This window comes from Colletes latitarsis, chromosome 1 (genome assembly GCF_051014445.1).
Source record: "Colletes latitarsis isolate SP2378_abdomen chromosome 1, iyColLati1, whole genome shotgun sequence".
Lineage (NCBI taxonomy): Eukaryota > Metazoa > Arthropoda > Insecta > Hymenoptera > Colletidae > Colletes > Colletes latitarsis.
In genome coordinates, this window is record NC_135134.1 from 37,005,926 (window position 1) to 37,030,980 (window position 25,055).

At 30.9% G+C, this 25,055-nt stretch overlaps 7 protein-coding genes across 18 annotated transcripts in view; 4 read left to right on the plus strand and 3 right to left on the minus strand.

Annotated features, from left to right (window-relative positions):
• The first annotated feature begins 213 nt into the window (after positions 1–213).
• Positions 214–2,189, plus strand: Dph1 (diphthamide biosynthesis 1). Its single transcript, XM_076772387.1, has 4 exons — positions 214–539; positions 1,043–1,350; positions 1,441–1,824; positions 1,918–2,189. The coding sequence occupies exons 1-4, from the start codon at positions 227–229 to the stop codon at positions 2,146–2,148; spliced, it is 1,236 nt and encodes a 411-aa protein (XP_076628502.1). The 5' UTR covers positions 214–226; the 3' UTR covers positions 2,149–2,189.
• LOC143345331 (DNA polymerase delta subunit 2) lies at positions 1,955–7,332 on the minus strand. 4 transcript variants are annotated; one of them, XM_076772345.1, is made up of 7 exons: positions 7,246–7,332; positions 6,654–6,858; positions 6,279–6,583; positions 5,914–6,130; positions 5,610–5,844; positions 5,250–5,542; positions 4,889–5,168 (listed from the first exon to the last, which is right to left on the minus strand). In XM_076772345.1, exons 2-7 carry the CDS (start codon positions 6,820–6,822, stop codon positions 5,050–5,052), a joined length of 1,338 nt encoding a protein of 445 aa, XP_076628460.1. In that variant the 5' UTR covers positions 6,823–6,858; positions 7,246–7,332; the 3' UTR covers positions 4,889–5,049. The 4 variants fall into 4 exon arrangements, with proteins under 4 accessions (XP_076628479.1, XP_076628488.1, XP_076628460.1 ...); XM_076772364.1 differs by lacking the exons at positions 4,889–5,168; positions 7,246–7,332 and adding an exon at positions 1,955–2,092 and having other exon boundaries at positions 6,654–6,877; XM_076772373.1 differs by lacking the exons at positions 4,889–5,168; positions 7,246–7,332 and adding an exon at positions 1,959–2,077 and having other exon boundaries at positions 6,654–6,877.
• Positions 2,997–4,877, plus strand: LOC143345354 (neurogenin-1). The gene is made up of 3 exons (XM_076772399.1): positions 2,997–3,224; positions 3,497–3,733; positions 3,806–4,877. The coding sequence occupies exons 2-3, from the start codon at positions 3,509–3,511 to the stop codon at positions 4,037–4,039; spliced, it is 459 nt and encodes a 152-aa protein (XP_076628514.1). The 5' UTR covers positions 2,997–3,224; positions 3,497–3,508; the 3' UTR covers positions 4,040–4,877.
• A 993-nt stretch (positions 7,333–8,325) lies between the features above and the next one.
• On the plus strand, positions 8,326–11,998 carry Fuca (alpha-L-fucosidase). 5 transcript variants are annotated; one of them, XM_076772287.1, is made up of 7 exons: positions 8,326–8,444; positions 9,923–10,199; positions 10,353–10,604; positions 10,692–11,054; positions 11,166–11,384; positions 11,538–11,761; positions 11,854–11,998. In XM_076772287.1, exons 1-7 carry the CDS (start codon positions 8,415–8,417, stop codon positions 11,944–11,946), a joined length of 1,458 nt encoding a protein of 485 aa, XP_076628402.1. In that variant the 5' UTR covers positions 8,326–8,414; the 3' UTR covers positions 11,947–11,998. The 5 variants fall into 5 exon arrangements, with proteins under 5 accessions (XP_076628402.1, XP_076628418.1, XP_076628424.1 ...); XM_076772303.1 differs by lacking the exon at positions 8,326–8,444 and adding an exon at positions 9,062–9,306; XM_076772309.1 differs by lacking the exon at positions 8,326–8,444 and adding an exon at positions 9,062–9,244.
• On the minus strand, positions 11,949–14,481 carry Cndp2 (Cytosolic non-specific dipeptidase 2). Its single transcript, XM_076772334.1, has 5 exons — positions 14,170–14,481; positions 13,609–14,059; positions 13,104–13,532; positions 12,337–12,810; positions 11,949–12,255 (listed from the first exon to the last, which is right to left on the minus strand). The coding sequence occupies exons 1-5, from the start codon at positions 14,208–14,210 to the stop codon at positions 12,211–12,213; spliced, it is 1,440 nt and encodes a 479-aa protein (XP_076628449.1). The 5' UTR covers positions 14,211–14,481; the 3' UTR covers positions 11,949–12,210.
• Positions 14,482–17,067: 2,586 nt separating this feature from the next.
• On the plus strand, positions 17,068–21,270 carry LOC143341449 (putative serine protease K12H4.7). Of its 4 annotated transcripts, none has more exons than XM_076764465.1 (9): positions 17,068–17,465; positions 18,294–18,527; positions 18,980–19,161; positions 19,245–19,480; positions 19,992–20,127; positions 20,195–20,514; positions 20,591–20,723; positions 20,799–20,968; positions 21,058–21,270. In XM_076764465.1, the coding sequence occupies exons 1-9, from the start codon at positions 17,445–17,447 to the stop codon at positions 21,165–21,167; spliced, it is 1,542 nt and encodes a 513-aa protein (XP_076620580.1). In that variant the 5' UTR covers positions 17,068–17,444; the 3' UTR covers positions 21,168–21,270. The 4 variants fall into 4 exon arrangements, with proteins under 4 accessions (XP_076620580.1, XP_076620588.1, XP_076620598.1 ...); XM_076764473.1 differs by lacking the exon at positions 17,068–17,465 and adding an exon at positions 17,523–17,659; XM_076764483.1 differs by lacking the exon at positions 17,068–17,465 and adding an exon at positions 17,570–17,653.
• The window catches only part of LOC143341439 (uncharacterized), a 68,564-nt gene continuing 64,671 nt past the window's right edge, over positions 21,163–25,055 (minus strand). For both annotated transcript variants that reach the window (XM_076764434.1, XM_076764444.1), the window contains one exon: positions 21,163–22,792. In XM_076764434.1, coding sequence (XP_076620549.1) covers positions 22,396–22,792 — 397 coding nt within the window. In that variant the 3' untranslated portion in view covers positions 21,163–22,395. The remainder of the gene's footprint in view (positions 22,793–25,055) is intronic.

Here is a 25,055-nt window from a genome sequence, read left to right on the forward strand (position 1 = left end):
CCTCTATTTATATAAATAACTTAAGTACAAACGACATTTTAATTTTGATATTAAAATTAATACAAATTAGGGAAACAATTGTGAATTATGAAAATTGCACGTTGTATGTAAAACGTATATTATAAATAAAAAAATATTCTCCAAGTTTAATGTTGTTTGTAAAGATAACAACATATGAGTATAAATTAGTGTAGTTTTAATAACGTTATAAGTGAAAATTGCAATTATGAATGAGAAGTGTGACTCTGTTGTGATAGTTAAAGCAAAATCACTTCGCAAAATATTTAAAGCTCCAGTTAAAGTAAATAAAATTCCAGAAGCAATTTTAAATGATCCACTACTAAATGCAGCTATTGCTGCATTACCTTCTAATTACAATTTTGAAATCCATAAATCAGTATGGAGGATCAAAGAGGCACAAGCTAATCGAGTTGCATTACAAATGCCTGAAGGACTTTTAATGTATGCTACAACTATAGCCGATATTATAGAAGATTTTACAGGTGCAGAAACAGTTATAATGGCAGATGTAACTTATGGTGAGGAACTGTAATGTAATATGGAATTTAGACAATTTTTTGTTTATATGTAATATACAGTCTATTGAAGATTTTAATGGCTAAACTTTATCAGATTTAAGTAAAAGAAATAAATGTTACATAAATATATGTTATTTAGAGTTTTATTCAAAAGTTATGATAGAAATGAAATAGTAGTAAATACTCAGATAGTAAATATTTATGAACTTACATTAAGATAGACTAAGTGTAAATATTGTCATTATATTTTCATATTGTATCACAGTATTATTATTTCATTCTAATGTCATATTTGTATCATAACTTTTGAATAAAACTTTGAATAACATTTGTCTACATAACATCTTTTTCTTATTTTTACCTAAAGAATATGCTGACAAAATTTGAGTGTTAAAATCTGGTACAGCCTGTATATTTATGATTGTAAAATGTGCAAATTATTTAATATAATCAAAGTATAATTATTGGATGAATATTAATAGATATTATATTGTTATATGCAGGAGCATGTTGTATAGATGATTATAGTGCAAAAGCATTAGATGCAGATTTTTTGATCCATTATGGACATTCTTGTTTAATACCTATTGATCAAACAGTTGGCATCAAAGTACTTTATGTATTTGTTAATATAAAAATTGATTCATCACATTGCATTGAGTGTTTACAAGCTACGCTACCTGTTACTAAAAAAATAGCTCTTGTAAGTACTATCCAATTTGCTGGTACATTACAAGTAATTGCGTTAGAAATGAAGAAAAGTGGATATGATGTGTCTACTCCACAAAGTAAACCATTAAGTCCTGGGGAGGTATTTATATTAATTTATTCTATTAAAATGAAATAAACTATAATTCAATTTTGAACAACATAATAAAGGACATTTATACTTTTTACATAGATTTTAGGCTGCACAGCACCACAAATTCGATGTGCTGATGCAATTATTTATGTGGGAGATGGTCGATTTCATTTAGAAGCTGCAATGATTGCTAATCCAAAATTACAAGCATTCCGATATGATCCCTATGAGAAAAAACTAACCGAAGAATTTTATAACCATGAAAAAATGTTAAATAATAGATTAATGGCTATTAAACATGCAAAAGAAACTGATAGGTTTGGACTAATACTTGGTACTTTGGGAAGACAAGGAAATATCAATGTTTTAAAAAATTTGGAAAATAAAATTAAATCACTAGGAAAGGAAAATGTTATTATATTACTCTCAGAAATATTTCCAGATAAAATTAAACTATTTAAGGGTGTTGATGCCTTTATACAGGTAATATAAATTTATCTTTACAATCCTTTATTTTTTGGCAATAAACATTACTATATCATATTGAAAAATAAAAATAAAAAATTATGAAAATAGGTTGCATGTCCACGATTAAGTATAGATTGGGGTACAGCTTTTGATAAACCATTCCTTACACCATATGAGGGAGCTGTTACTTTAAACATGGTAAACTTTAACACTGATAAACCGTATCCTATGGACTTCTATGCTTCAGCTAGCCTTGGATCATGGACTCCTAACCATAAGGAATCTGATTTAGAAAAACAGACTAATACTTGTTGTGGTAAATGTAAAGATAAAACATGACAATAAAAATTGATATGTAATATTGTTGCAAAATTTTGTATTTAAAAGGTCTTAAAATTTGACCCATTTTACTTATTATTTCCACTTTATAACTAAACAAATATGGAAATCCCGTTATTCGACTAGAAATGTAAATTTTTCTGTTTGTTTATTATAGTTGAATACATTTCCAATAATAAATTTCAAAATGTTTTTAAATTGTTTTAAGAATATTGTTAGTTCGTACGAATATTTAATTTAATTTAGTGAAAATAGAAGTAAATATTTATTTTTTAACGTATTTCGGTTTACATATGATCAAACTTAATCGTTTCAATTTAATCGTGAGTAATAGACGCGTACCATTTACTTTAGATATTTCTGCTGCCCTGATCGGGGGGGTAGTGTGATTATAGAAAGATAGAAGGAACCGCGTGGGCGAATTACGTCATACGCCCACCTGTAGCCGCGCATACGTACAAAGCTTCGTATGTGTTGTATAATAGGTGTGCGTTAAAAACGTAATTCTTATATCGCTTAAATTTTTTTATATTAAAATATATATATTAACGAATTCATATTTAATGCGTATACATTTTATTGCACGTAATGTTATAATTTTTTCAACCGATCATGAATAATGGACTACAATTTCATAGAATATTATAAATATTTCAATTTGATGAACAATATATTTCAATCGAAATTGTGCTAAACATGTAGAGTTCTTCAATAGAAATATTATGCTATAAAATAATGTTAATAAACCATCGTAGAAAAATTATTAAGAAAAGGTCACAGGGTAGATCGCATAGTTCCCGGGGGTGGAAGGCTGTTTCGGCCGCACCCCGGCGTCACGATGTCAGTCGTCGTTCCAACGTGGCTCAACAAGTACACGCGGTATCGTGCAGATAGTTCAAATATTCGAAAATGTATCATACCATATAAGTTATTATTACTTTATTTTATTCACAAATACATCGAAGAAGAACCCAACGAAAATTTGCGAATTAAAAATATTAAAGAATTGGAATATATTATTGAATTTACTTCATTTCTTTATTGATCATCAGCAGTAAACATTATATTAATAAATTGTAAGTATTACCACATTCATTTAATATTTTCTAATTTAAGTTGTTTTTTATGTTATTTAACCTTATATATTATATTATAGATATTTGTTATTTTGTGTCCATGTATTTACTTTGAAACACTGTTTACAATGCCCAATTATTTCACCATCTATTATGTACAATATATTAATTTATTAGTTCAATTAAATAAATTGATCATGAAAACAAAAACAAATGAAAAATTAACTAGCAATAATGTAATTTTATTTAGTAATATTAATTATTTTTAAAAGGAATATTTTCAAATGAGATCCAAAGTAATGAACAGTGATAATTGGGAGGAAAAATGGCCAAAACAACAATCACAAGCTAGAAAAACAGTACAATCAAGTAGAAAGAGGGCTGAAAAGTCAGGTTTAAAATTATCGAAACCATCTAGAGGATCTACACCTAGAGAAAGAACTCTTAGAAGATTGGAAAGTAATGAAAGAGAAAGAATGAGAATGCATAGTTTAAATGATGCTTTTCAGGTAAAAATATGTTTAATACTTTTTATGTAGAGTATTTACTTCTAAGAAAGTTTAAAGTATTATACTTTGTAGTCTTTACGTGAAGTAATTCCACATGTAACCAAAGAAAGACGACTTTCAAAAATTGAAACCTTAACTTTAGCAAAGAATTATATAGCTGCCCTCACAGATGTGATATGTGCGATGAGAAATGAGGAGAAAACTATGAATCAACAGGCTGAAGTTGCTGAATCTCATGAATCATCCAATAGCAAGACTAGTTGCCTAAATATGAATATTCCAATTCCTTCAAAATCTTGTAGTTAGGAAAATTTTAATTTTTAATATCATTCATAAGACATCAAAATTTTAAAAAATTTGCAGGCCTTTGAAATGATGAAGATTACTACCTAATATCAAATTCGTTGCAGTATCACAATTATTTGAAAATCATGTTACTAAAATTTCTTATCAAAATTCTAGTCTGATCTATTTCATAAAAACGTATAAAGTAAATGCTGAATTTAAATATCATTTATATTTATATTGTTATTTTATTACTATTTAATAAGTATTATAGAAACTATCGTGCCAAAGAATACTAGTATTTTCATAAAACAAAGCAGTATTTTAGTATTAAAAAATGTCAATATTATTGTGCATATGTATCATATAAAGATATTATACTCCAGATTATTTTGTAACTATAAAATGCATGGTATATTGTTCCAAATATCGAAGTAAATACTACCTACTCTCGTATGTCGAACATGAATCATTTTTGACTCAAAACTTAAAACATAATTAAATTTAACATTTAATTCAGAACGTGCTCCGAAATCTGAGACTTTAGTATAAGTTAAAAATGATCTATGATCGCCGTGCGAGGATTAATGTAGTACTTATAATCTAAATTATAATTTTATTGATGTAAGGAAACATGGAAAATTTATAAAACATAATATCATAATTTGTTAAATGATGTTTGTTTTTTCTATATATGTATACATATATAAATGAAAAGTAAAACAGAATATATGGACATAATCTTTTCCTACTTTTCATTTTTAACACAAACAAATATCATTAACAAAATTACAATTTTATTATGACATTCAATTATCGAAGAAAGACAATGCGTAAATATGAAAAAGGTACGAACAATTAAATACAATGTCCAGTAGAATAAATAATGTATTTACTATGTACAAATTATGTTAAAATCATATAACATAAATTGTTGATTATTACTTTCTTTTGCAAATTTATTATTGGATACTTTTGTTAATGCCTCGCGTGGCAATTTTAAAATATAACTACTTAAATATATCAATAAGTTAAGTAACAGTAAAAGAAATAGGCCTAGTTTTTAAATCCTGTAAATCGACCAACACGCCTGTTTGTGTCTGAGAAAATTTTGGAATGCAAATCAATCTTACTACCTGTCCTTCATTTGCTGCGAATATATATTCTATTTTATCAAAATTATTTTCTTTTTCATAATGTAGAAATAAAAATGAATTAAGAATATTCTTACCTGTTACTAATTTGGTGTCATATTTGTCCATATTACCAGTAAAGTATATATCGGGACAATCTGTCATAATTAATGGATCAACCTTGGAGTATGGATAGCCTGGTATAGTATCTGGTAGAGTCGGTGCATAATGTTGCCACTCTAATGTACGTTCTAACCACATTAATGGTGAAATATCTGCAAGCCCAGCAACTTTCATAATATTCATAATGGGTTGGCCACTAGATCCAGCTATAATTCGAGAGTTGATACTACCAATCCATGGATTAGTGACTCCATAGAAACTCTTAAATCTATATTACATATGTGTAAGCAATATTTTCCTACTATGTATAATATCAACACATTACATTACATTACCTGAAACATTGAGGTAAAATACAGGGATGAAGTGGTTGTTGAGGTATTGTATGACAAGTTGGATCAAATTCACCAGGCATTAATATTATGGGGCAACATTGCACTATAGAATGAAGAAAATTATCAAGTTTATATGTTACCATTGTAGTATTTTTTAATAGAGTTTCTTCGTATGCTTTAGTTTCAAAGTATCCTGCATGATTGTGAGTCTCTGTAGATCCTTTTATACTATTTCCTACATTAATATCATTATTGAATTACTTATTTTAGAATATTGTTCTACAAATTAGTATAAGTTATATACCTGCTATAATTATACACACAATAGATGCCACTTCTTTCTGAATTTCTGTACATCCAATCATTCCAATTATCCATTCAGATAATAGACTTAAACTTAGTGGTTGTGTATTGTTTGCTAAATCTAAGCCTGAAATTATTAAAATCTGTCCCCATGGTTTTAATGGTTTATCAACTGTTGTTAATTTTGGACAACATCCTGGAAAACACCAATCTATCACCTACAATCAATCAATATATTTGATACTACAAAACTAGAAAATTTCTAAATTACAATTTTAATATCTGCTTCAATTACATTGTAATTTAATTTTTGGCTATACGATTATTTTGTTAAACCGTTTGTTATAAAATGGTGTTGATATTTACTGTGAATTCACCATTTTCTAATTTATGTCCAAGTACAGCACAAACAATACCAGTAACTACATCTTGAATATTCATGTGACTACCGACCAATTTAACACGCAACATTTCATCTTCCAAAAATAACAAGTCTTTAAATGATGCATAATTCGTTCTAGGTGGTTGAGGCGTCACTTGAAGTTCGTCGCTAAGCTCGCGCAATACTGATGGCTTTAATTCTTGATGTTTATATAATATTCCTATTATGATACATTCATTATTTTGATTCCTTTCAGAAAGTTCTGACAATGTAATTATTTCATATTGTGCTAGAATAAAAAATACGTTTTAAAATTATAACCTAAAACAATAACCGGCGTAACCTGAATAAGACTTTACCCCATTTGATCTTTACTTTCTCCTGGAGATACTTCTTTAATGCTCTTAATCTTGCTATGTATATATTACAATACTGGTTCTCAAAATTTTTTGAGTGAATTTTAAATTTGTCGAAATTCTTAAGTTTTAAAGACTTTCGATGGTATGTCAACGGTAAATGAATTTCCATTCCAGAAAGCGCTCTTTCATTAAATGTTCTTCAAACCTATGTAACAATTTCTAATAACATTATGATATCAATTAAAATGAAATAATTTAAAGTAAATAAAAAATATATATTTAATATAATGTTCAAGCTTTTACCTCACAATTATTTACTGTTAACAGCAAAAAAAACATGATAACATTTATCACAGATAGTAGATAAAAATGATTATAATCTAAATTAAATTATTCTTAATCTTGTTATTCTTATGTTCTGTATTAAAATTTGAAGTGAAGTAGAAAAATAATTGCGTAATATAAAATGATTGTTAGTGATATATTTTGTTACTTTTAGAGTTGTGGTTAATTTTATAATATTTTTATACATAGTATATATATACTATGGAATCATTTAAAAAGAAGAAAAATATGCTTTATGTTACCGTACTTTAAATCAGGATCTTAAAACCGAAATTATTTTCAAAGGTTTTACAGATTTTGGTATGATCTAACCAATAAAATACCAAAATGGAAATTAATACCAACATTTTTCCGATTTTCATCTAAACATGGAAATGTGAGGATGACTGTATGTATGAGAATATGTATTTGTATGTGGCGTATGTGTACGATTTTATGTTATTCGTAATTAACAACTGTTCAGACAATTGAGCGCACTTCTAGAGGTTTGCAAATTTATATAGGAGATTATTAAATATTTATTTTTATTATAAACGTTACATTTAAAAATAGTAATGTAACCCTTTCAGTGTTTTAAATGATGATAATGTCTTGAAGTTCCTATTATGTCTTGTACCGGAGCATTACTATCGAAAGTGCTAGTAGCACTGTGCTACCAAGTGCAAGTAAAGCTATTAAGATCTAATTGAAATTCAAAACCCGCTATCAATTTTTTTAAAAAAACAAAATGAAATTTCAAATTATTATGCCAATATTAGAAACATTCAATATTTATATTACGATTATATATTATGATTAAGCATAATTGAGTGTATCGGCCGTGACACTAGTAACGACGAACTTCCTTAGCATCTAACGGAGTTGTGAGAAAGCCGGTATGATTGTCATTGGTTGTCCAAGCAGCAGGGGAGGTGAATCCCTCCACGCACTCATTTGGTTGTCCAGGCGGCAGGGGAGGTGAACCCCTACGTGGTGCGTCCCCAGGTGGCGGATAGGAGTATCCGCTGGGATGGGATGCACTCTCATGGGATCCCGTAGGTCGGAGCGAAAGCTCCCGTGGATCAAATACTGGTATGAATGTGTGTGTGAGTGGGCTGGGACATGAGATATTTGCCGCAGGTTGGCAAGTTGGCCGCGGGTGAATCCTGCAGCCAATGTGGCCCCGCGGCCAGCCGCTTAGTCCCATGTTACGGGACCGCGGGCGCTGGTGACCAGATTCCTGCGATTAAGTGGGAATGCGGTGGGAAGAGTGCCTCTCACCGGGAGGGGCTTGAAAAGGCACGGCACGGCGGAGGACTTTGTGATGGATCACTAGAGTTCCCGGTATATACCCCGACAAGCGTCTGAGGATGATAACCGTGGGGTTTTAGCTGGTAGGAGTTCGGTACTACCCGCCGGGCCTCCCGGCGGGTGTCCATGAGGATTTCCCCACATACAAAAAAAAAGGTAATTATCACTTCTAGAGGTGTCGAATAATTAATGGGGATTTTCATCATTCCATCTAACAGCCTCCAGATGTTGGAGTTTTGACCGTTCACGCTGTCGACGAGTTTTACCCTGCCATAAACCTCGCCTAGCCGTGAATTTCGGCGGCCGGCCGCTACAGCTTACTACAATGATTTAATTTTTCCTCGGTTTTATGCTAGAGTTATGGGCTAGCCTGCAGATGTGACAATCTTAGCCTTGCACGCAGTTTAGTCGCTTTTCGTCACCATAAACTTCTCTTTAGCGCGAATCTAAGAGGCAAATTGATTTAGCCTCAACAAATTCAAATACTAGCCTTGTCCCCCCCCCCCCCCCCCAACATTCAGTACTTGATCCTTTGTTCAGAACAGATACATAGTAGCCTAACAGATCGTAGTTAAGGATTTTGAAGTTACTATACATATGTATAATATTGCCGTGAGGACAGACTTCAGCTGTTCAAGATCAAAAAGGAAAGGCTCAATTCGCCTTTTTCTCGATTTCCCAAAGTTGCACGCTTGCGCGAAGTCCCGAGTTCACACTCATGCGGTAGGATATGTCGGCTTACCCCACTACTCCGTTAGGCGCTAAGGAAGTTCGTTATCGACGACATAGAATGCCGTTGAATTTGTTTCGGCAAACGCTGTCTATAATGTTATCAACAAAAAAATATGTAGTCCCATTTAAAAAAATTAACTTGACCTTAAAATTCCCCCCACCAATAGACCTACACAAGAAAAACTGATACTACATAATGTAACCTTTTAAATTAAATAATTTTTGTAAAAACCTTTTTTTGATAACTCCAATACTTTGTGAAATATTCCATCGTTCTGACTTAAACGTAACACCCTTTATAATACATAATATGCTCTACAATTCGGTTTAAGCTTCATTTATGGTAACAAACTGAATTAACGAAATAAATAAATAAATGAAATTAGAGTTACAAACATTTATAAATTTGTTGTGTAAACCATAAATACTTCCAAAATTCTTGAAGTGCAAAGGGTTAAATAATTGAAATGATATACATATGTAGTTATTGAGGTCGTTGAATTTGTTTTTTATGCTGTATAAGGTTATCGAAAAAAAAAAAACGAGGTTTTACTTTAAAAGTACTGATGATCTTGAGAAAATATTAATTCCGTGCTTGCATGTTCTTTTCAAACAATGTAACGCATAACTTTATTTTGAAAAGTTTTATCATACAAAAGATAAGGCAGATACAAATTGTTCCTATTTAACTGAAACACACTGTAGTATGCGCGACAGTAGATTCATGCGAGGGCAAAGTTTTAAAAATATCTAAACCAATGTGAACTATTCAAATATACTTAGATTCTGTGTTTAAATACTACACATTAAATACTGCAATCAATTCATTTTTTAATATTTTTATACTTTATGTAATAAAAGTATAAATATTGTTATCAATTATTTGTGTAAATTATTTTCAGTATATAATGATTCTACACATTTATATTCTACTTATTCTTTGCATACTGTGTGCATCAGAGAAAAATCAATATATCTTAATAAAATCAGATAGTGAAGATCATAAAATATTTTGGACTCAAGAAGCGAAGGAACTTAAATATTTGCCATCATGGGACAGTTTAGATAGTCGACCGCTTCCAAATTGGTATGATAATGCAAAGTTTGGCATTTTTGTTCATTGGGGTGTTTTCAGTGTTCCTAGTTTTGGCTCAGAATGGTTTTGGAGTAATTGGCAAGGTAATTTAATTTATTATTTTGTATAATTAATTAATAATTTCTTTTTTTGTATTTATTTATTATAAGTCTTTTTCATTTTCTATAAGTTAGTATAATTTTACATACTAATGGACACATAACTTGGAAAAAGTAATTTTGATTTGTTGCTTCTAGAGGAAAAAGGTAGTACCAAGTATCATGATTTTATGAAGCAAAGATATCCACCACAGTTTACATATCAGGATTTCGCTCATGAGTTCACTGCTGAATTTTTCAATGCTACCCAATGGAGTGAATTATTTCAAGCTTCAGGTGCAAAATACATTGTATTGACAAGTAAACATCATGAAGGATACACGATGTGGCCTTCAAAATATTCCTTCAGCTGGAATTCTATGGATATAGGACCAAGAAGAGATCTTATAGGTGTCGATCATATTTAAGTTTTATTTATACTATTTTAGGTGTATGACAATTAGGTTTACGTTACCCATTAATAATTTTTTAAATTAGGTGAATTGGCAATTGCAATAAGAAGTTCAACTGATTTGAAATTTGGTCTCTATCATTCTATGTATGAATGGTATAATCCTCTTTATTTATTTGATAAAAACAATAATTTTACAACAGAGATTTTTGTTAAACAAAAGATAATCCCTGAATTACATGAGTTAATAAACAAATATAAACCAGAAATTGTATGGTCCGATGGTGATTGGGAAGCATCGGATGTTTATTGGAAATCAAAAGAATTTTTATCTTGGTTGTATAATGAAAGTCCTGTAAAGGATACAGTTGTTGTTAATGACAGATGGGGTCAAAACATACCATGCCATCATGGTGATTTTTATACATGTACCGATCGTTATAATCCTGGTAAGTATTATAATTCCATGTTAATATAATTATCAAGATTTTTAATTTTTTTACAACTTACTTTAATAAACTTTATTTTTAATTCTTCTACTTTTTATGTAAAACCATTAGGAGTACTTCAATCACATAAATGGGAAAATTGTATGACTATTGATAGAAAATCTTGGGGATTTCGTAGAAATGCTGTTCTGTCAGAATATTTTACATTACCAGAGTTGGTAAAAGAGTTAGTAATTACAGTAAGTTGTGGAGGAAATTTATTAATGAATGTCGGGCCAACAAAGGATGGTATTATATCTCCTATATTTGAAGAGAGATTACGTGGCATGGGTATGTTTATAGTTATAACATTTTTATATTTAAAAAATAACAATTAATATTCATATTCTATTTATGAAACAAGACGTTATATAAAAATTTTTTAAATTATTCAAAAATAATTCAGTATACTATAATAAAAAAATAATTGTCTAATAATAATAGGTGATTGGTTATTGGTAAATGGAGAAGCTATTTACAACACTAAACCTTGGGTTGTACAAAATGATACTTTGGCAAAAGATGTTTGGTACACACAAGACAAAAACGAGAATCAAATTTTTGTGTTTGTTCTTAGTTGGCCACAAAATAACATATTGTACTTAAAATCTCTTAAAGTGTCTACTGACGCATCGATTTTCATGCTTGGATATCCACAACCAATTGAAGTATGTTACATAATAAACTATTAATAATAATATGAACGAATAATGACTGCAAATAACATTGTTTATAATTAATATGAAATGTTAAATTTTAGTGGAAACAAGATAGCAAAAAATTGACTATATTCTTACAAACAGAACTTCACAAAGGACAACCAGCTTGGGTGTTAAAAATAAAACAAAAATAAAATATAATGTTTAAGAATGATTTTTTAAGTGCCTGTGTTTTAATAAAAATATTTTGTTTATATTACAAACAAAACTTGTGCAAACTATAAAATGGTATATTTATTATTTGTTCCTTTTAACTTTCTAATTGTGATAGTAGTAGTAATAATAACAGCAATAAAATATAATCTCATATTATATATGAACAGAAAAAAGTTACTCTTTAGCATTCATCGCATCATTTTACTTTTTTATCTCAGGTGTATTCTCAACATATATTTGTATTAAAGTTGACCTACTTCGTATAAATAAGCTCCAAGTAATTTAGTCTAAAATAAAAGTTATGAATAATTATTGAATTTTAGTAAAACAATTTTAACGAACTATATTTTTAATACAAAAATACTTACACCCTCAATATAGTTTCGGATGTTTAATTTTTCATTCTGAGAATGTGCTCCATCATCACCAGCACCAACTGGTAAAAGTAATACATTTTTGCCTGTTACGTCTTGGAATGTCAAAGTAACTGGAATCGAACCACCTTCACGTGATAAGTCAGGCTCTACTTTATAAACATGTTTGGTCGCTTTTCGAGCAGCTACGTAATGTGGATGATCAGGATTTTCAGACCAGGGTTTTCCTCCATGATTCATACTAACATCCATTTTGTTTGGGCTACCTCTGGTAGCCCATTTCTTTTTTAAATGTGTTATTACTTTCTCAGTAGTTTCTTCAGGAGTCATATTCGGTACTATTCTAATTGAAAACTTGCCAATAACTTTTCTTGGAATAACAGTCTTTGACCCTGGTTCACTAAATGCGCCTTGTATACCATGAAGCGACAAACTGGGTTGTCTCCATCGATGCATTAACAGTTGAATCTGACAAAATAATAAAGACCATTAATATATAACACAGCAAATACAGTAATGTTTTGGATACTGGCCGACATTTAGAACCGAAATTGGTCAAAGATGAAGGGAGGTAAATCTTCCAGGAAATCCTGCGTGTCTTTTTTTTTCAGAAAATATGAGTGACACAGATTTAAAAACAAACATACTTGACCACCAGGACAAGCGGAAAGCTAGTTACAAGAATTAGTGGGCATAGCAACCGGTCAATTTCCAAGACATCACTGTATTTAGTATTGATTTATCGAATTATAAATACATACTTTATCATCATTGTGAGCCAGTCTATTGATTCCAACAGACTTCTTAAACTCAGTTACATCAAATTCTATTGTTTTATAGGATTCCAGTTCTTCTTTTGTAATTTCAGCAACATTGTTATAAATACCATCTACTAAAATTTTTCCATTAACATCAACCAATGTATCCAATAAATAAATCAAGTCTGACATTCCTTCGTGCACAGTTCCACCAAATACACCACTGTGTAAATCCATTGCAGCACAAGATATTTCCAATTGGAAGTAACATATACCTCTCAAACCATATGTAATACAGGGCTTTTTAGTACCCAACCAATAGTTATCAGATATACACACATAATCAACACCTTGCAAAAATGTATCTTTACGTGCCCAAAGAAGATCATCCAAACCTTCGCTACCAGCTTCTTCCATACCTTCAAAAACAAACTATAATGGAAAAATAATTAGTAAGAAGAAGTAAAAATGGAAAATCATACAAATTTTTACAATCAATCATAGATACCTTAAGATTGACTGGAATATCAACTTCAATAGCTTTGTAAGCTTGTAATGCATGTATCCAACAAAGTACAGGGCCTTTGTCATCTGTACTTCCCCGTCCAAATAATTTTTCATCTTTCTCGACAAGAGTAAATGGTTCTGTATCCCAACCATCTTCTTTTAACGCAGGTTGAACATCTAAGTGTCCATATAAAAGAACAGTCTTTTTCTGTGGGTCACACCCAAGAGTTCCTAATAAAACAGGAGGTAAAGGAATTTCACTTTTATCTGGAAGTGTTTGTTTCCCTATATCCACTAATTCTGTAGTAGCACCAAGATCCTTTAGCTTAACTTCCGCCCATTTCATCATTTTAATTATTTCATTTCTGTGATCAGGCCATGCTGAGACAGATTTTATAGCCACTGCCTCTTTTAAATTATTGATATACTCTGCCTTATGCTTGTCGATGTAGCTAAAAATTGAATACAATTAATATGAAAGTTACATTATTATTTTACTATGAATGCTTTAAATTGGAGTCAATTTCTGCATATTTAAAGTAATAAAATATTATTACAATACCTAAACAAGCTTTTTAAAGATGTTGGAATTTCGGATGCCATTCTTTTCCTTATTACGTGATTACTCTTTTATGAAGAACTGTTAAATTTCCTTTCTAAATGCAATTATCAGAAGAATTATTAACTTTCGTTTCTAAATGCAATTCATCACTTAATTTTATCAAATCTTATCGAGAAAGGGGCGTGTTCTTTCAAGTATCTGGAACTTGGCAGAACATGCGTGCATGTATATTCAGTTTAAAGCGTTGTTATTTATACTGTTATGCATTTGCATGATGTAGGGTCTATGTACATACAGCGGCGCGGCGGGAAATTGCTGGAACTGGTTTTATCACCATCGAGGCTGCGATTTGAGCGAGGGAGATTCAAACGAACTCGCGTATTGTAATGCGTATTATTATTGTAGGAAATTCAACACGAGGAAATCTAGGCGAAAACCGAGCATTTGTAGACCGTTACCGATACTTTGTGTATACAATGTAGTTTAGACCGTTAGAGGTAGGCTGTATGCTAGTGGCGCGCATATGTGTGTGTGTAAGAATCGATCGGTTGGCCATGTCGCCGGTTCTCGCTCGAGGGATCGGGAATATTCCATGGCACGCGCCGAGAACTTGGCAACCGGGGAAAAGAAGGAAACAAACGCCGATCGGGACGCTGGATATATAAGACCGAGCCCCGCTTGGCCGGGGTCTCTCTCTCAGTCTATACGAGCTATCGTCCTGCGCTAGAGAACGTTTTCAATCGCTATTTAGAAATATCTAAAGAACAGTACTGAATAAAGTTGTTGAAGTATTTTTAACGTATCGAGTTGTTTGATTTCCGCGCGTCTCGCCGAGCAGAACGGTTCAGCGCTCCACGGGCACCGTCCCACGACCTTATTTCCCTAACCCACCGACCACGTGGTTTGCAACAATACATACATACAAAACAATGAACTTTCCTTCAATGTATATTAAATTTACGAATAATTATTATTAATTTAATTTAAGTTAAATTTTATTTAATAATTATAATAATATGTTATATTTAATTAAATACATGAAAACTTAGCGTGGTAAAGCATATAATAAAATAGAAACTCGATACTCCCACTAAAAAGTTGAGATACACATTAATGTGTGGCCAGATATGGCATAATCGAGTGCATCAACGACGACACTAGTAACGACGAACTTACTTAATGTCTCACGAAGTGGTGGGGGACAGCCGACATATACTACCGTTCGAGCCATATTATGTGGTTTCCTTCTTGATCTTCAACAGCTGACGTTCGTCCTCGCGATAATAGCATACAATTTCGAATCTTGATTGCTCAGGCATTTTTACGTTCCAACCTCAGAGTTGTTTCGTATCAAAGTTGTACGTAACAACTTTGAGGCTGAACATCTCTATTACTGAACAACAAAAATAATTATTCGCTCCATTCAGGATCGAGAATTCTAGTGTGCAAAGATCTTTCGCTGACAGCGACCAGAACGAACAATTTTGGTTCCTTTGAACATAAACATGAGCAAAATCTATTTCTCACGTATTGGGTATAAAATCAATCAGCTATTTATACTTAGTTGAATTAATAATATACATATGTATACATATATACATATGCCATTCATAGGAATAATACAAATAATTTCTTTTTTTTCAATAGTTCAAACATGATCAGGAAATCTTAAAACGTGTATTTCTGTAAAAAAAATTTCTCAAAATTTTCTTATATAGAGTGTTTGGCCACCCCTGGAAAAAATTTTAATGAGAGATTCTAGAGACCAAAATAAGACTAAAATCAAGAATATCAATTTGTTGATTGAGGCTTTGTTAAGAAGTTATTAAAAAATTAAATTTAAAAATTTCAAATCATTCTGAAAAAATTATTTTCGGTTGCAAAGGTCGATTACAATCATTTTTGGTCATTACATATACCCCCGAAATTCTACGCATTTTCGAGAAAAAAATTCCTGACCAAAAATCTAATGTGAGGACAGAAATGCACTCCCGAAATTTCGTGCAAATCTTTAAAACGTTATAACTTCTGAACGGATTGGACGATTTTAATGTTTAAAAAAGCAAACTATGCGTATTTTGACGGAGAATATGTACAAATCGCAAAAATATTCGAAAAGTTGGTCCTTGACCCTGCAAAATGAGAAAAACCCCATAAAAATGGTCCAATTTTCAAACAGCCATAACTCCTACGATAGTGAATATATTTCAATGAAACTTTTTTCTGAAGCAGAGCTCATGGGTACCTACAAAAAAGTATTAGAGAACTTTTCTGTAGGGCGTCAAACAAAATTACTAAAAATGAAAAAGGAATTTTTAAGAAAAATCGACAGGGGGTAGGTGCCTAAATTTTTCGACGAAACAAAAAATTCTTAATTAATTCTGAAAAAATTATTTTCGGTTGCAGGGGTCAATTACAATCATTTGTGGTGAATATACATACCCCCGAAATCCTGTACATTTTCAAGAAAAAAATTCAATACTTCCGGAACTTTAAACGTTAATAACTTCTTAACAAAACCTCCATCAACATATTGATATTTTTGATTTTCGTCTTATTTTGGCCTCAAGAATCTCCCATTAAAATTTTTCCCAGGGTTGGCCGAACACCCTGTATAGGTCGGAATGTAAAAATACCTGGGCAATCAAGATTTGAAATTGTATACCATTGACGCGAGGGCGGACTTCAGCTGTTCAAGATCAAGGAAACCACGTAATATGGTTCTTGCGTAATGATGTTGGCTTTCTTCACCATTTCGTTAGACGCTAAGTAAGTTCGTTGTTACTAGTATCGCCGTCGATACACTCAACTATGTTAAATCTGGCCATACTTTTCTGAGAAGTTTTCTCATTGCCAGTTTACATGGCTTATTATAAATGGCGCTAATGTCGTCTACCTCACATCTACTGACAACTCTATCTCTACCTATGTATAATTTGTGATTTGATTGCTTAGGAACCATTAGAGATGACTTTTTGAGAATGTCTTCATCATTAATATCAAACGATTGATGTATATTAATATTCTCATAATTTTCTATTTGTATCTATACAGTTACTAAATAGTTATCTATAAAAAATGTTAAAATGTTGTGCATCTAGATGAAAAAATTTATAACGAATTCACAAGCTACAGTCGATCACACTGAAAATCGTTGACCTTCTTTATCAATTTATTTTTGTTCATAAATAATAATAATAATAGCAGGTTATTCACATCTTTTGCTTCGCAGATGTCGCTACATCTATCTTTCGAAAAGTTGTCGTTACAAATAAATGCTACATGTTGTGTTGAACGTAAGTTTTTTATAAAATGAAATGCATAACTACTAAATTATTACGTAAATATTAGCTTCTAAATTAGAATTCATCAAAGTAATTTAAAACGTTTTGATATTTTCCTTAGTTAATATACATTTTTAATCGAAACAATTTGATTACCGAGAAAGTGTTTAAGACGTATATGAACCAGTGCGAATATTGAAATAAATGTACTGTACTAACATATTTACTTATTAGAGTCGTATATTAATTTCAATTTTCAATATGATTTAAAGTTATCACTTTTTTTTAATTGTATCCTTTGTCTTGTACAAAAATGTAATAGGTTTTCTATATTTTGTAAGAATTTTTTAATAGTAGTGATAACCAGTAAAGAAATTATACAAAGAGCTATTACTGTACAGTTTGATCTCTGTTTAATTTATATGAATATTTATCAGTAGAATAGAGGATGACAATACTAAATACTTTTAATTCTCCAGTATTTCCATATATTCTTTTTTATTTTGATCCAGTTAGTATGTTAATTTCATTGTTAAACATACTGTCATTATTTTACTTTTCTAGAGCATATGCAATTTTCTATTTTTAACCTTATCGGCTTCGAACAGATAAGTTTGTTCAAAGAAAAAAAATGAATCTTAATTTATACTTTAGTGAGAATAATTATGATTAAGTATAGTTCTTACATTTCTTTGGTAAACTTTTAAATTAAAGGATTGAATATTTTCTTTTTAGATTTATTAAGAAATAAATATAATGGCACAATATTATTGATCATTTTAATAGCGAATTCATGCATACAACATTAGTGATTAATTTGCTTTGTATTATTTCTTTCAGGTAACTGCCAATAAATTTAAGATGCATACAAAAATGTGGAGATATTTGTTGTTATTGCTTTTTATTAATCTCATAGACATTAGTATAGCATGGAAAACTTTCATGAGAGGTAGGAGCAAAGATGGCAATTTAGGTGCTCCAATTTTGTCAGAAAATATTGAACTTCCAAAAGAGCAGTGGTTTACACAGTTTCTAGATCATTTTAATCCAACTGATGCACGTGAGTGGCAACAGGTAATATAAAATAGTAACTGGAATAATAGCTTACTTATATGAAAGTATTAAAACATTTTTTAGTCTTAGAATAAGCTTTATATATGTATAAATAATAAAATTATGAAATTTTAATAAAAGGAGTAATGGAACATATAAAAATAGAATTGAAAAATTCATATACACGATACATATATAAAACAGTTTTTATTTTACTAATATATATTATATACATGTTTAACATGTGAGTGTTTTAATAGAATTTTTGTATGTATTATTTAAAATTGTATGGTTTTTCAATTTCCTTATGAATGTTTCATACTGCTACTGTAAAAATTGTTTTATTAAAGAGGATTAATATTAGAGTTAAAAATATTGTATATTAATATATGAAGCTTATCCAAAGACTAAAATTAGTTTTAATAATGTAAAGTTCAAAAAAATTTTAATTTATTTCTAATTTACTCTCATAGAGATATTTTGTAAATGGAAATTACTATAAAAAAGGAGGTCCTGCATTTTTAATGATAGGAGGTGAGGGTACTGCAACTGCTAAATGGATGGTAGAAGGTCAATGGATTGAATATGCCAAAGAATTTGGAGCGCTTTGCTTTCAAGTTGAACATCGTTTTTATGGGGATAGTCATCCTACTTCGTGCGTAATAATATTTGGAGACTTAACATTTTGACTACACTTTAATGCGTAAGTTACCAATATGGTGTATTTAATATTTACAGAGATCTGAGTGTGAAGAATTTAGTGTATCTCACATCGGAACAAGCACTTGCTGACTTAGCCTATTTTACGAAATCAATGAATAATGTTTATAAGTTACCAAATAATACTAAATGGATTGCATTTGGAGGATCGTATGCTGGATCATTGGCTGCATGGTTACGTACTAAATATCCCCATTTAATACATGGAGCTGTTTCTGCAAGTGGTCCTTTATTAGCTAAAATTGATTTTCAAGGTAAATATAAAACAGTATTACTTAGTCAGAAAAGTATTGAATTTTTTTTATCGAAAATTAAGAATAAACATCGCGCTTGAAATGTACCGTCGCGTCGGGTACTGGCCAAGTCAGCCGCGCGAATTATCTTTTAAATTCTATGGGGTTGTAAGGCCCAATAATCGTCCCGGTGTGCGTGTCTCTTGGCCGTCGCTCGCCAAACTAATCTTAAACGACTGGTTCAATTAAGTCGCGATTGAAGCGATGTCGCGTTTTGTCTATTTTCGGAAGCTGTGGTTAACGATTTTATGAAGTCTTTTACGAAACGTTGACTTCACGATTGAACGAGTAATTCGATAGAACGATTAAACAAATAAGTTGATACGTTTTACTTCACGATTGAAGGACGAGTTGAGCACGATTGCTTTGGTGATCGAACGAAGAGCGAACGAGGAGTGTTCGATGTTAGAAGTGTTTAATTTTTTATTCCATAAGCACTTGTCACTTGAATATTAATAATTACTGCTTGCAGAATATTACATGGTAGTTGAGAATGCACTGAAAAATCATTCTCTAGCATGTGTGAATGCAATAATAGAAGGAAATAGGCAGTTTCATATAATGTTGCGTCATCCAGTTGGTCAATCTGGGATAGTTAAAAAATTTCAGTAAGCGAAAATCTAGTTTTCTCATTAAATAATTATGTATTGTTATTGAAGTCTCCCTTATTTCTAGCTTGTGCGATCCTATTGATTCTGGACACACTAAGCGTAATGATATCTCAAATTTATATGAAACTCTAGCAAGTAATTTTGCTGGTATTGTACAATACAATAAGGACAATCGTAACAATTCTGCAATGGCTAACTTGACTATTGAAAGTACATGTGATATTTTAACGAATGAAAAATTAGGTATTGAGATTGATAGACTTGCATTTATAAGTAATAAAATACTGAACGCATCGGAAGATAAGTGCTTGGACTATCTGTACAGTAAAATGGTACACAAACTTCGATCTGTTGTATGGACAAGCAAAGAGATACAAGAAGGAGGTAACTCCTCTTGATATTAGCAGTATTACGTGACAGTTACAAAATTATTGCATTTTAATAACATTTTTTTTCAAAGGCCGTCAATGGATGTATCAAACGTGCACAGAATTTGGATTCTTCCAAAGTTCCACTGCGCGACCGAATTTATTTAGTGAAACTTTTCCAGTGGATTTCTTTGTGCAACAATGTACTGATGTGTTTGGGCCCAGGTCTGCTAATACACTAATAAACACTTTTTCATTATTCCAGCTATATAAAATTATTATATTTTTATATTTCAATAGGTATAATATTCATTTGTTAAATTCTGGAGTCGCGCGAACAAATATTTTATACGGCGCATTAAATTTAACAGTTACAAATGTAGTATTTGTACATGGATCGGTTGATCCTTGGCATATTCTGGGAATTACAAAATCATTCAATCCACAAGCACCTGCCATTTATATTGATGGTACATAAATATCAATTCATTGAAATTTTACGTATGTTCTCGCTAATATTAAATTTTATAAATTGTTAATTCAATATTATGACTTACAGGTACTGCTCATTGCGCAAATATGTATCCTCCATCCAAGGATGACTCACCTGAATTGAAGAGTGCTAGAATTCAAATTGGACATTTAATCGATCAATGGTTGCAAGATTAAATGCGATATTTTTAATTTTTCGTGTGATATTGTATAAGACTGTTAATAAATAAATAAAGTGTGTTTTGTTTTTTTAACGAAACAATATATTAAAAGAATTAAATTTATTTCAGTAATTTTAAGAAGAATTTATAGTTTCTTTTTTTTATCAATCAAATATCATCGCGAACAATTAGGTTATGTAAATATATTTAATTCAAGTATTTTGTGCATTATGAAGACTAACAACATGTTTCCGTAACATGTCATTAAATATATGCTAACATTTGTCATTATGCATTATGTTAAATGACAATAATGTAAGTGTAAATATATTAAAAAAATTTGCCCATAATGGCACTATTACAATTTTCTGTGAATTACCAAGATATAAATAAATACATGTACAAACTTATTATGAATATCTTACTTTCAGTCAATGAATACATACATATCAGTTTTTAATTAAATTTTACTTTCAACGAATTTTAAAAAAAACATTTATCTGGGGTAAAATAGTACATACCATACTATATATAAATAATCCAGTAATGTAAATTCTGTAAACGCAGATTCGACGTAAATTTTAATATAAGTAATTGTCTTATCGTCTTAAATAAGTACCATAACTAGATTTTGTTTCTGAAATGGATAACATCGACCTTTCCTAAACGATATTTCCTTCGAATATCGCGTTACTGCAAGAATGTTTCTTAATTCCTTTAAGGCAAGGCCAAGGTGCCCATATCAGATTTCATTTTTGCCAAGTAGGTGATTTTCATGAATATTGTACCATTAAAAAGATTGTTATACTCGAAAATTCCTATAACAACTTACGAAACATAGTTAGAAATTGTGTAATCTGTAATTACATATATATTACTCTTTTGTTTTTGGCATGTTCTCCGATCAACTTGTGATCCTCCTACATTCACAAACAACTTACTCTTCTCGCTAATACTACGTCATATATGATATTTACATTACGTAACAAGTAGTTGTAAATAATTTACTGTATAACAGAACAATAAATGTAGGATGATCGTGTACTAAATAATTCTTGTTCGTTGATTACGTTTAAGATCTCTCCTGCACAGTACCTAATCATTCACCACGTTTCTTTGAATTCTATTCGGAATTCACTGATGTACAATATCATAAAAGCCTACTCGCAAGCCAATCGTGACTTGTCACAGTATTGTTTCACCGAATTTCGGATATGAAAGATTCTATCCATCATATTCTGTATTCAGTATCTGTGATGAGTTTGGGACTGCCTCCATTCGGGTGTAGAGTTACCGTGGTGATGATGGTGATGGTGATGATGGCGCTTTTTGTCAGATATACTGGCATGTTTGCTAGATGGGTAAGTGGCAACGTCGCTTACAACTAATTCTGAACCATCCCTTTCAGTGTTGTTACCACGGTAGTTCTCTCGGTATCCTGGTTCATCCAGAGTTTCCTTGCGACGAAGTGGGGGATGAGCTGCTTTATGGCCAGCCGTCTCGTGCAGATTTTCCCAAGCTTGACGGTAGTATCGATTCAGACCGCCTCGACTTTCCGAAGAACTGCTTCCGAAACTAGCCACGGTATTGCAGTCTGGGGATGCACGATGTCGATAATGTTTACTGCTCCTACCGCGATTTCTGTGTAAACAGAAGAAACTGGTTGAAAGATGATTTTGGAATAAACGAAGTGCCACTACTACTTCTAAGTTGCATTTACCGTTAATACCTCATCTTTTTTCCAGATAGGAGATGTACTAAGCATTATACATATAATACCTATATGCATTTTATTGCACGATCAATTTGGTTCTTTTATCATGTAGTGTTACTTTGTCGTTGATTATAAAAAATAATATCACATCAAAATATCTCCAAGCACTTGTAAATGACTTTATTCACTTTGTTATGTACTAGTAAATGTTTTAAAAATTGTTGTAATAAGGTGATAATTAAAAACTTGAATTTTATGCAAGACTATACAGAGTGTTCGGCCACACCTGGGAAAAATTTTAATGAGGGATTCTAGAGGCCAAAATAAGACGAAAATCAAGAATACCAATTTGTTGATGAAGGCTTCGTTAAACAGTTATTAACGTTTAAAGTTCCGACCGTACTGAATTTTTTTCTCGAAAATGCGCAAGATTTCGGGGGTATGTCTACTCATCAAAAATGATTGTAATTGACCCCTGCAACCGAAAATAATTTTTTCAGAATTAATTAAGAATTTTTTGTTTCGTCGAAAAATTTAGGCACCCTGTCGATTTTTCTTAAAAATTCCTTTTTCATTTTTAGTAATTTTGTTTGACGCCCTACAGAAAAGTTCTCTAATACTTTTTTGTAGGTACCCATGAGCTCTGCTTCAGAAAAAAGTTTCATTGAAATATATTCACTATCGTAGGAGTTATGGCTGTTTGAAAATTGGACCATTTTTATGGGGTTTTTCTCATTTTGCAGGGTCAAGGACCAACTTTTCGAATATTTTTGCGATTTGTACATATTCTCCGTCAAAATACGCATAGTTTGCTTTTTTAAACATTAAAATCGTCCAATCCGTTCAGAAGTTATAACGTTTTAAAGATTTGCACGAAATTTCGGGGGTGCATTTCTGTCCACACATTACATTTTTGGTCAGGAATTTTTTTCTCGAAAGTGAGTAGGATTTTGGGGGTATGTCTATTCACCAAAAATGATTGTAATTGACCTCCGCAACCGAAAATAATTTTTCCAGAACGATTTGAAATTTTTTAATTTAATTTTTTAATAACTTCTCAACAAAGCCTCCACCAACAAATTGGTATTCTTGATTTTCGTCTTATTTTGGCCTCTAGAATCCTCTATTAAAATTTTTCCCAAGGGTGGCCGAACACCCTGTATAGGATCGACAATTATATGAGTATTTCTTCTCTTCATAAATGTTTCAGAACTAAAATTGATATTGTAACTGTTTTCAATTCCTGATTTATAATGTCTCACGAAACTTAATATAATAACTAGTCTTATACTTTTTTTCTAATGTTCAAGTGAAAACTTAACATTAGAATCTATATATAAAGTTGATAAAATAGAAAAAAATTGGTGTTTGGGTAAGACTTTAGCAAAAGTGAATAATGTCCTTTAAAGCGAGGAAAAGTGTATAGCTTCATTGATTACCAGCCAAATTGATTATTAATTTTTCAAGTGTATACATTTGTACTAGGGCAATGCTTAGTGAAATGGAAATAAAGCAACTTGTAATGTAAGTTGTAATCCATCACCAAGCTGAAGATTAGAGGAGTAGAAAAATTATAAATAAGGAAACAGGTCCATTAGAACATTATGCATAATAAGGGATAATGTGCTTAATCCCTTGCGATTTTTACAATACGATCTTTTGTATTTTTATTATGCATATACTGGATGTGGTCAACATTTAGTCAAGTGTTAATAAACATTAACTATTATAAGACAGTATTTTTTGAAAATTCAATAAACTGTAAACATTGTTATTTCACTATACATTTTCGTAATTTAAAATTGAATGTTTCGCAAGGGGTTAATGTTCCTAAATGATAATTAGACAAATGTTTATCTATTAAAAGAAATTTAATAACGGAACTTACAATACAAAATTAATGAAGAAGATTCTAAGAATAAAGGTGTGGGTCTCTGTGCAAATGCTAAATTTGAATTTATCGAAGCTGTACAAATAAATTCAATTAACATTAACAATTTTTAATTAATTCGTAATATATCGTACTGAACCGAAAGAAAGTTAAAGGTGTATGTTACTGTTTAGTTGTGACAACTTCGATCAGTTGAAGTTAGGTATTTATTAATTTTTTAGCTTTTTTGGAACAAATCCGATAATAAGATTAAGCAAAGTTAATCATCAAAGAATACTTCTAGACTGTACTACAAAGAC

Coding starts and splice junctions, on each gene's coding strand:
- LOC143345331 (XM_076772345.1), bottom strand. CDS start 6,822: ATGGAAATTCATTTACCGTTGACATACCATCGAAAGTCTTTAAAACTT. Junction 6,584..6,653: donor GAAAGTAAAGATCAAATGGG/GTAAAGTCTTAT, acceptor TTTTTATTCTAG/CACAATATGAAATAATTACA. Junction 5,845..5,913: donor TGTGTGTATAATTATAGCAG/GTATATAACTTA, acceptor ATATTAATGTAG/GAAATAGTATAAAAGGATCT.
- LOC143345354 (XM_076772399.1), top strand. CDS start 3,509: ATGAGATCCAAAGTAATGAACAGTGATAATTGGGAGGAAAAATGGCCA. Junction 3,734..3,805: donor GTTTAAATGATGCTTTTCAG/GTAAAAATATGT, acceptor TATACTTTGTAG/TCTTTACGTGAAGTAATTCC.
- Dph1 (XM_076772387.1), top strand. CDS start 227: ATGAATGAGAAGTGTGACTCTGTTGTGATAGTTAAAGCAAAATCACTT. Junction 1,351..1,440: donor AACCATTAAGTCCTGGGGAG/GTATTTATATTA, acceptor CTTTTTACATAG/ATTTTAGGCTGCACAGCACC. Junction 1,825..1,917: donor GTGTTGATGCCTTTATACAG/GTAATATAAATT, acceptor TTATGAAAATAG/GTTGCATGTCCACGATTAAG.
- Fuca (XM_076772287.1), top strand. CDS start 8,415: ATGAGGATTTCCCCACATACAAAAAAAAAG. Junction 11,055..11,165: donor TACCGATCGTTATAATCCTG/GTAAGTATTATA, acceptor TAAAACCATTAG/GAGTACTTCAATCACATAAA. Junction 11,385..11,537: donor AGAGAGATTACGTGGCATGG/GTATGTTTATAG, acceptor TAATAATAATAG/GTGATTGGTTATTGGTAAAT.
- LOC143341449 (XM_076764455.1), top strand. CDS start 17,902: ATGACAATACTAAATACTTTTAATTCTCCAGTATTTCCATATATTCTT. Junction 19,481..19,991: donor AGCTAAAATTGATTTTCAAG/GTAAATATAAAA, acceptor TACTGCTTGCAG/AATATTACATGGTAGTTGAG. Junction 20,128..20,194: donor GGGATAGTTAAAAAATTTCA/GTAAGCGAAAAT, acceptor CCTTATTTCTAG/CTTGTGCGATCCTATTGATT.
- Cndp2 (XM_076772334.1), bottom strand. CDS start 14,210: ATGGCATCCGAAATTCCAACATCTTTAAAAAGCTTGTTTAG. Junction 13,533..13,608: donor ATATTCCAGTCAATCTTAAG/GTATCTATGATT, acceptor TTTCCATTATAG/TTTGTTTTTGAAGGTATGGA. Junction 12,811..13,103: donor TGGCTCACAATGATGATAAA/GTATGTATTTAT, acceptor TTATTTTGTCAG/ATTCAACTGTTAATGCATCG.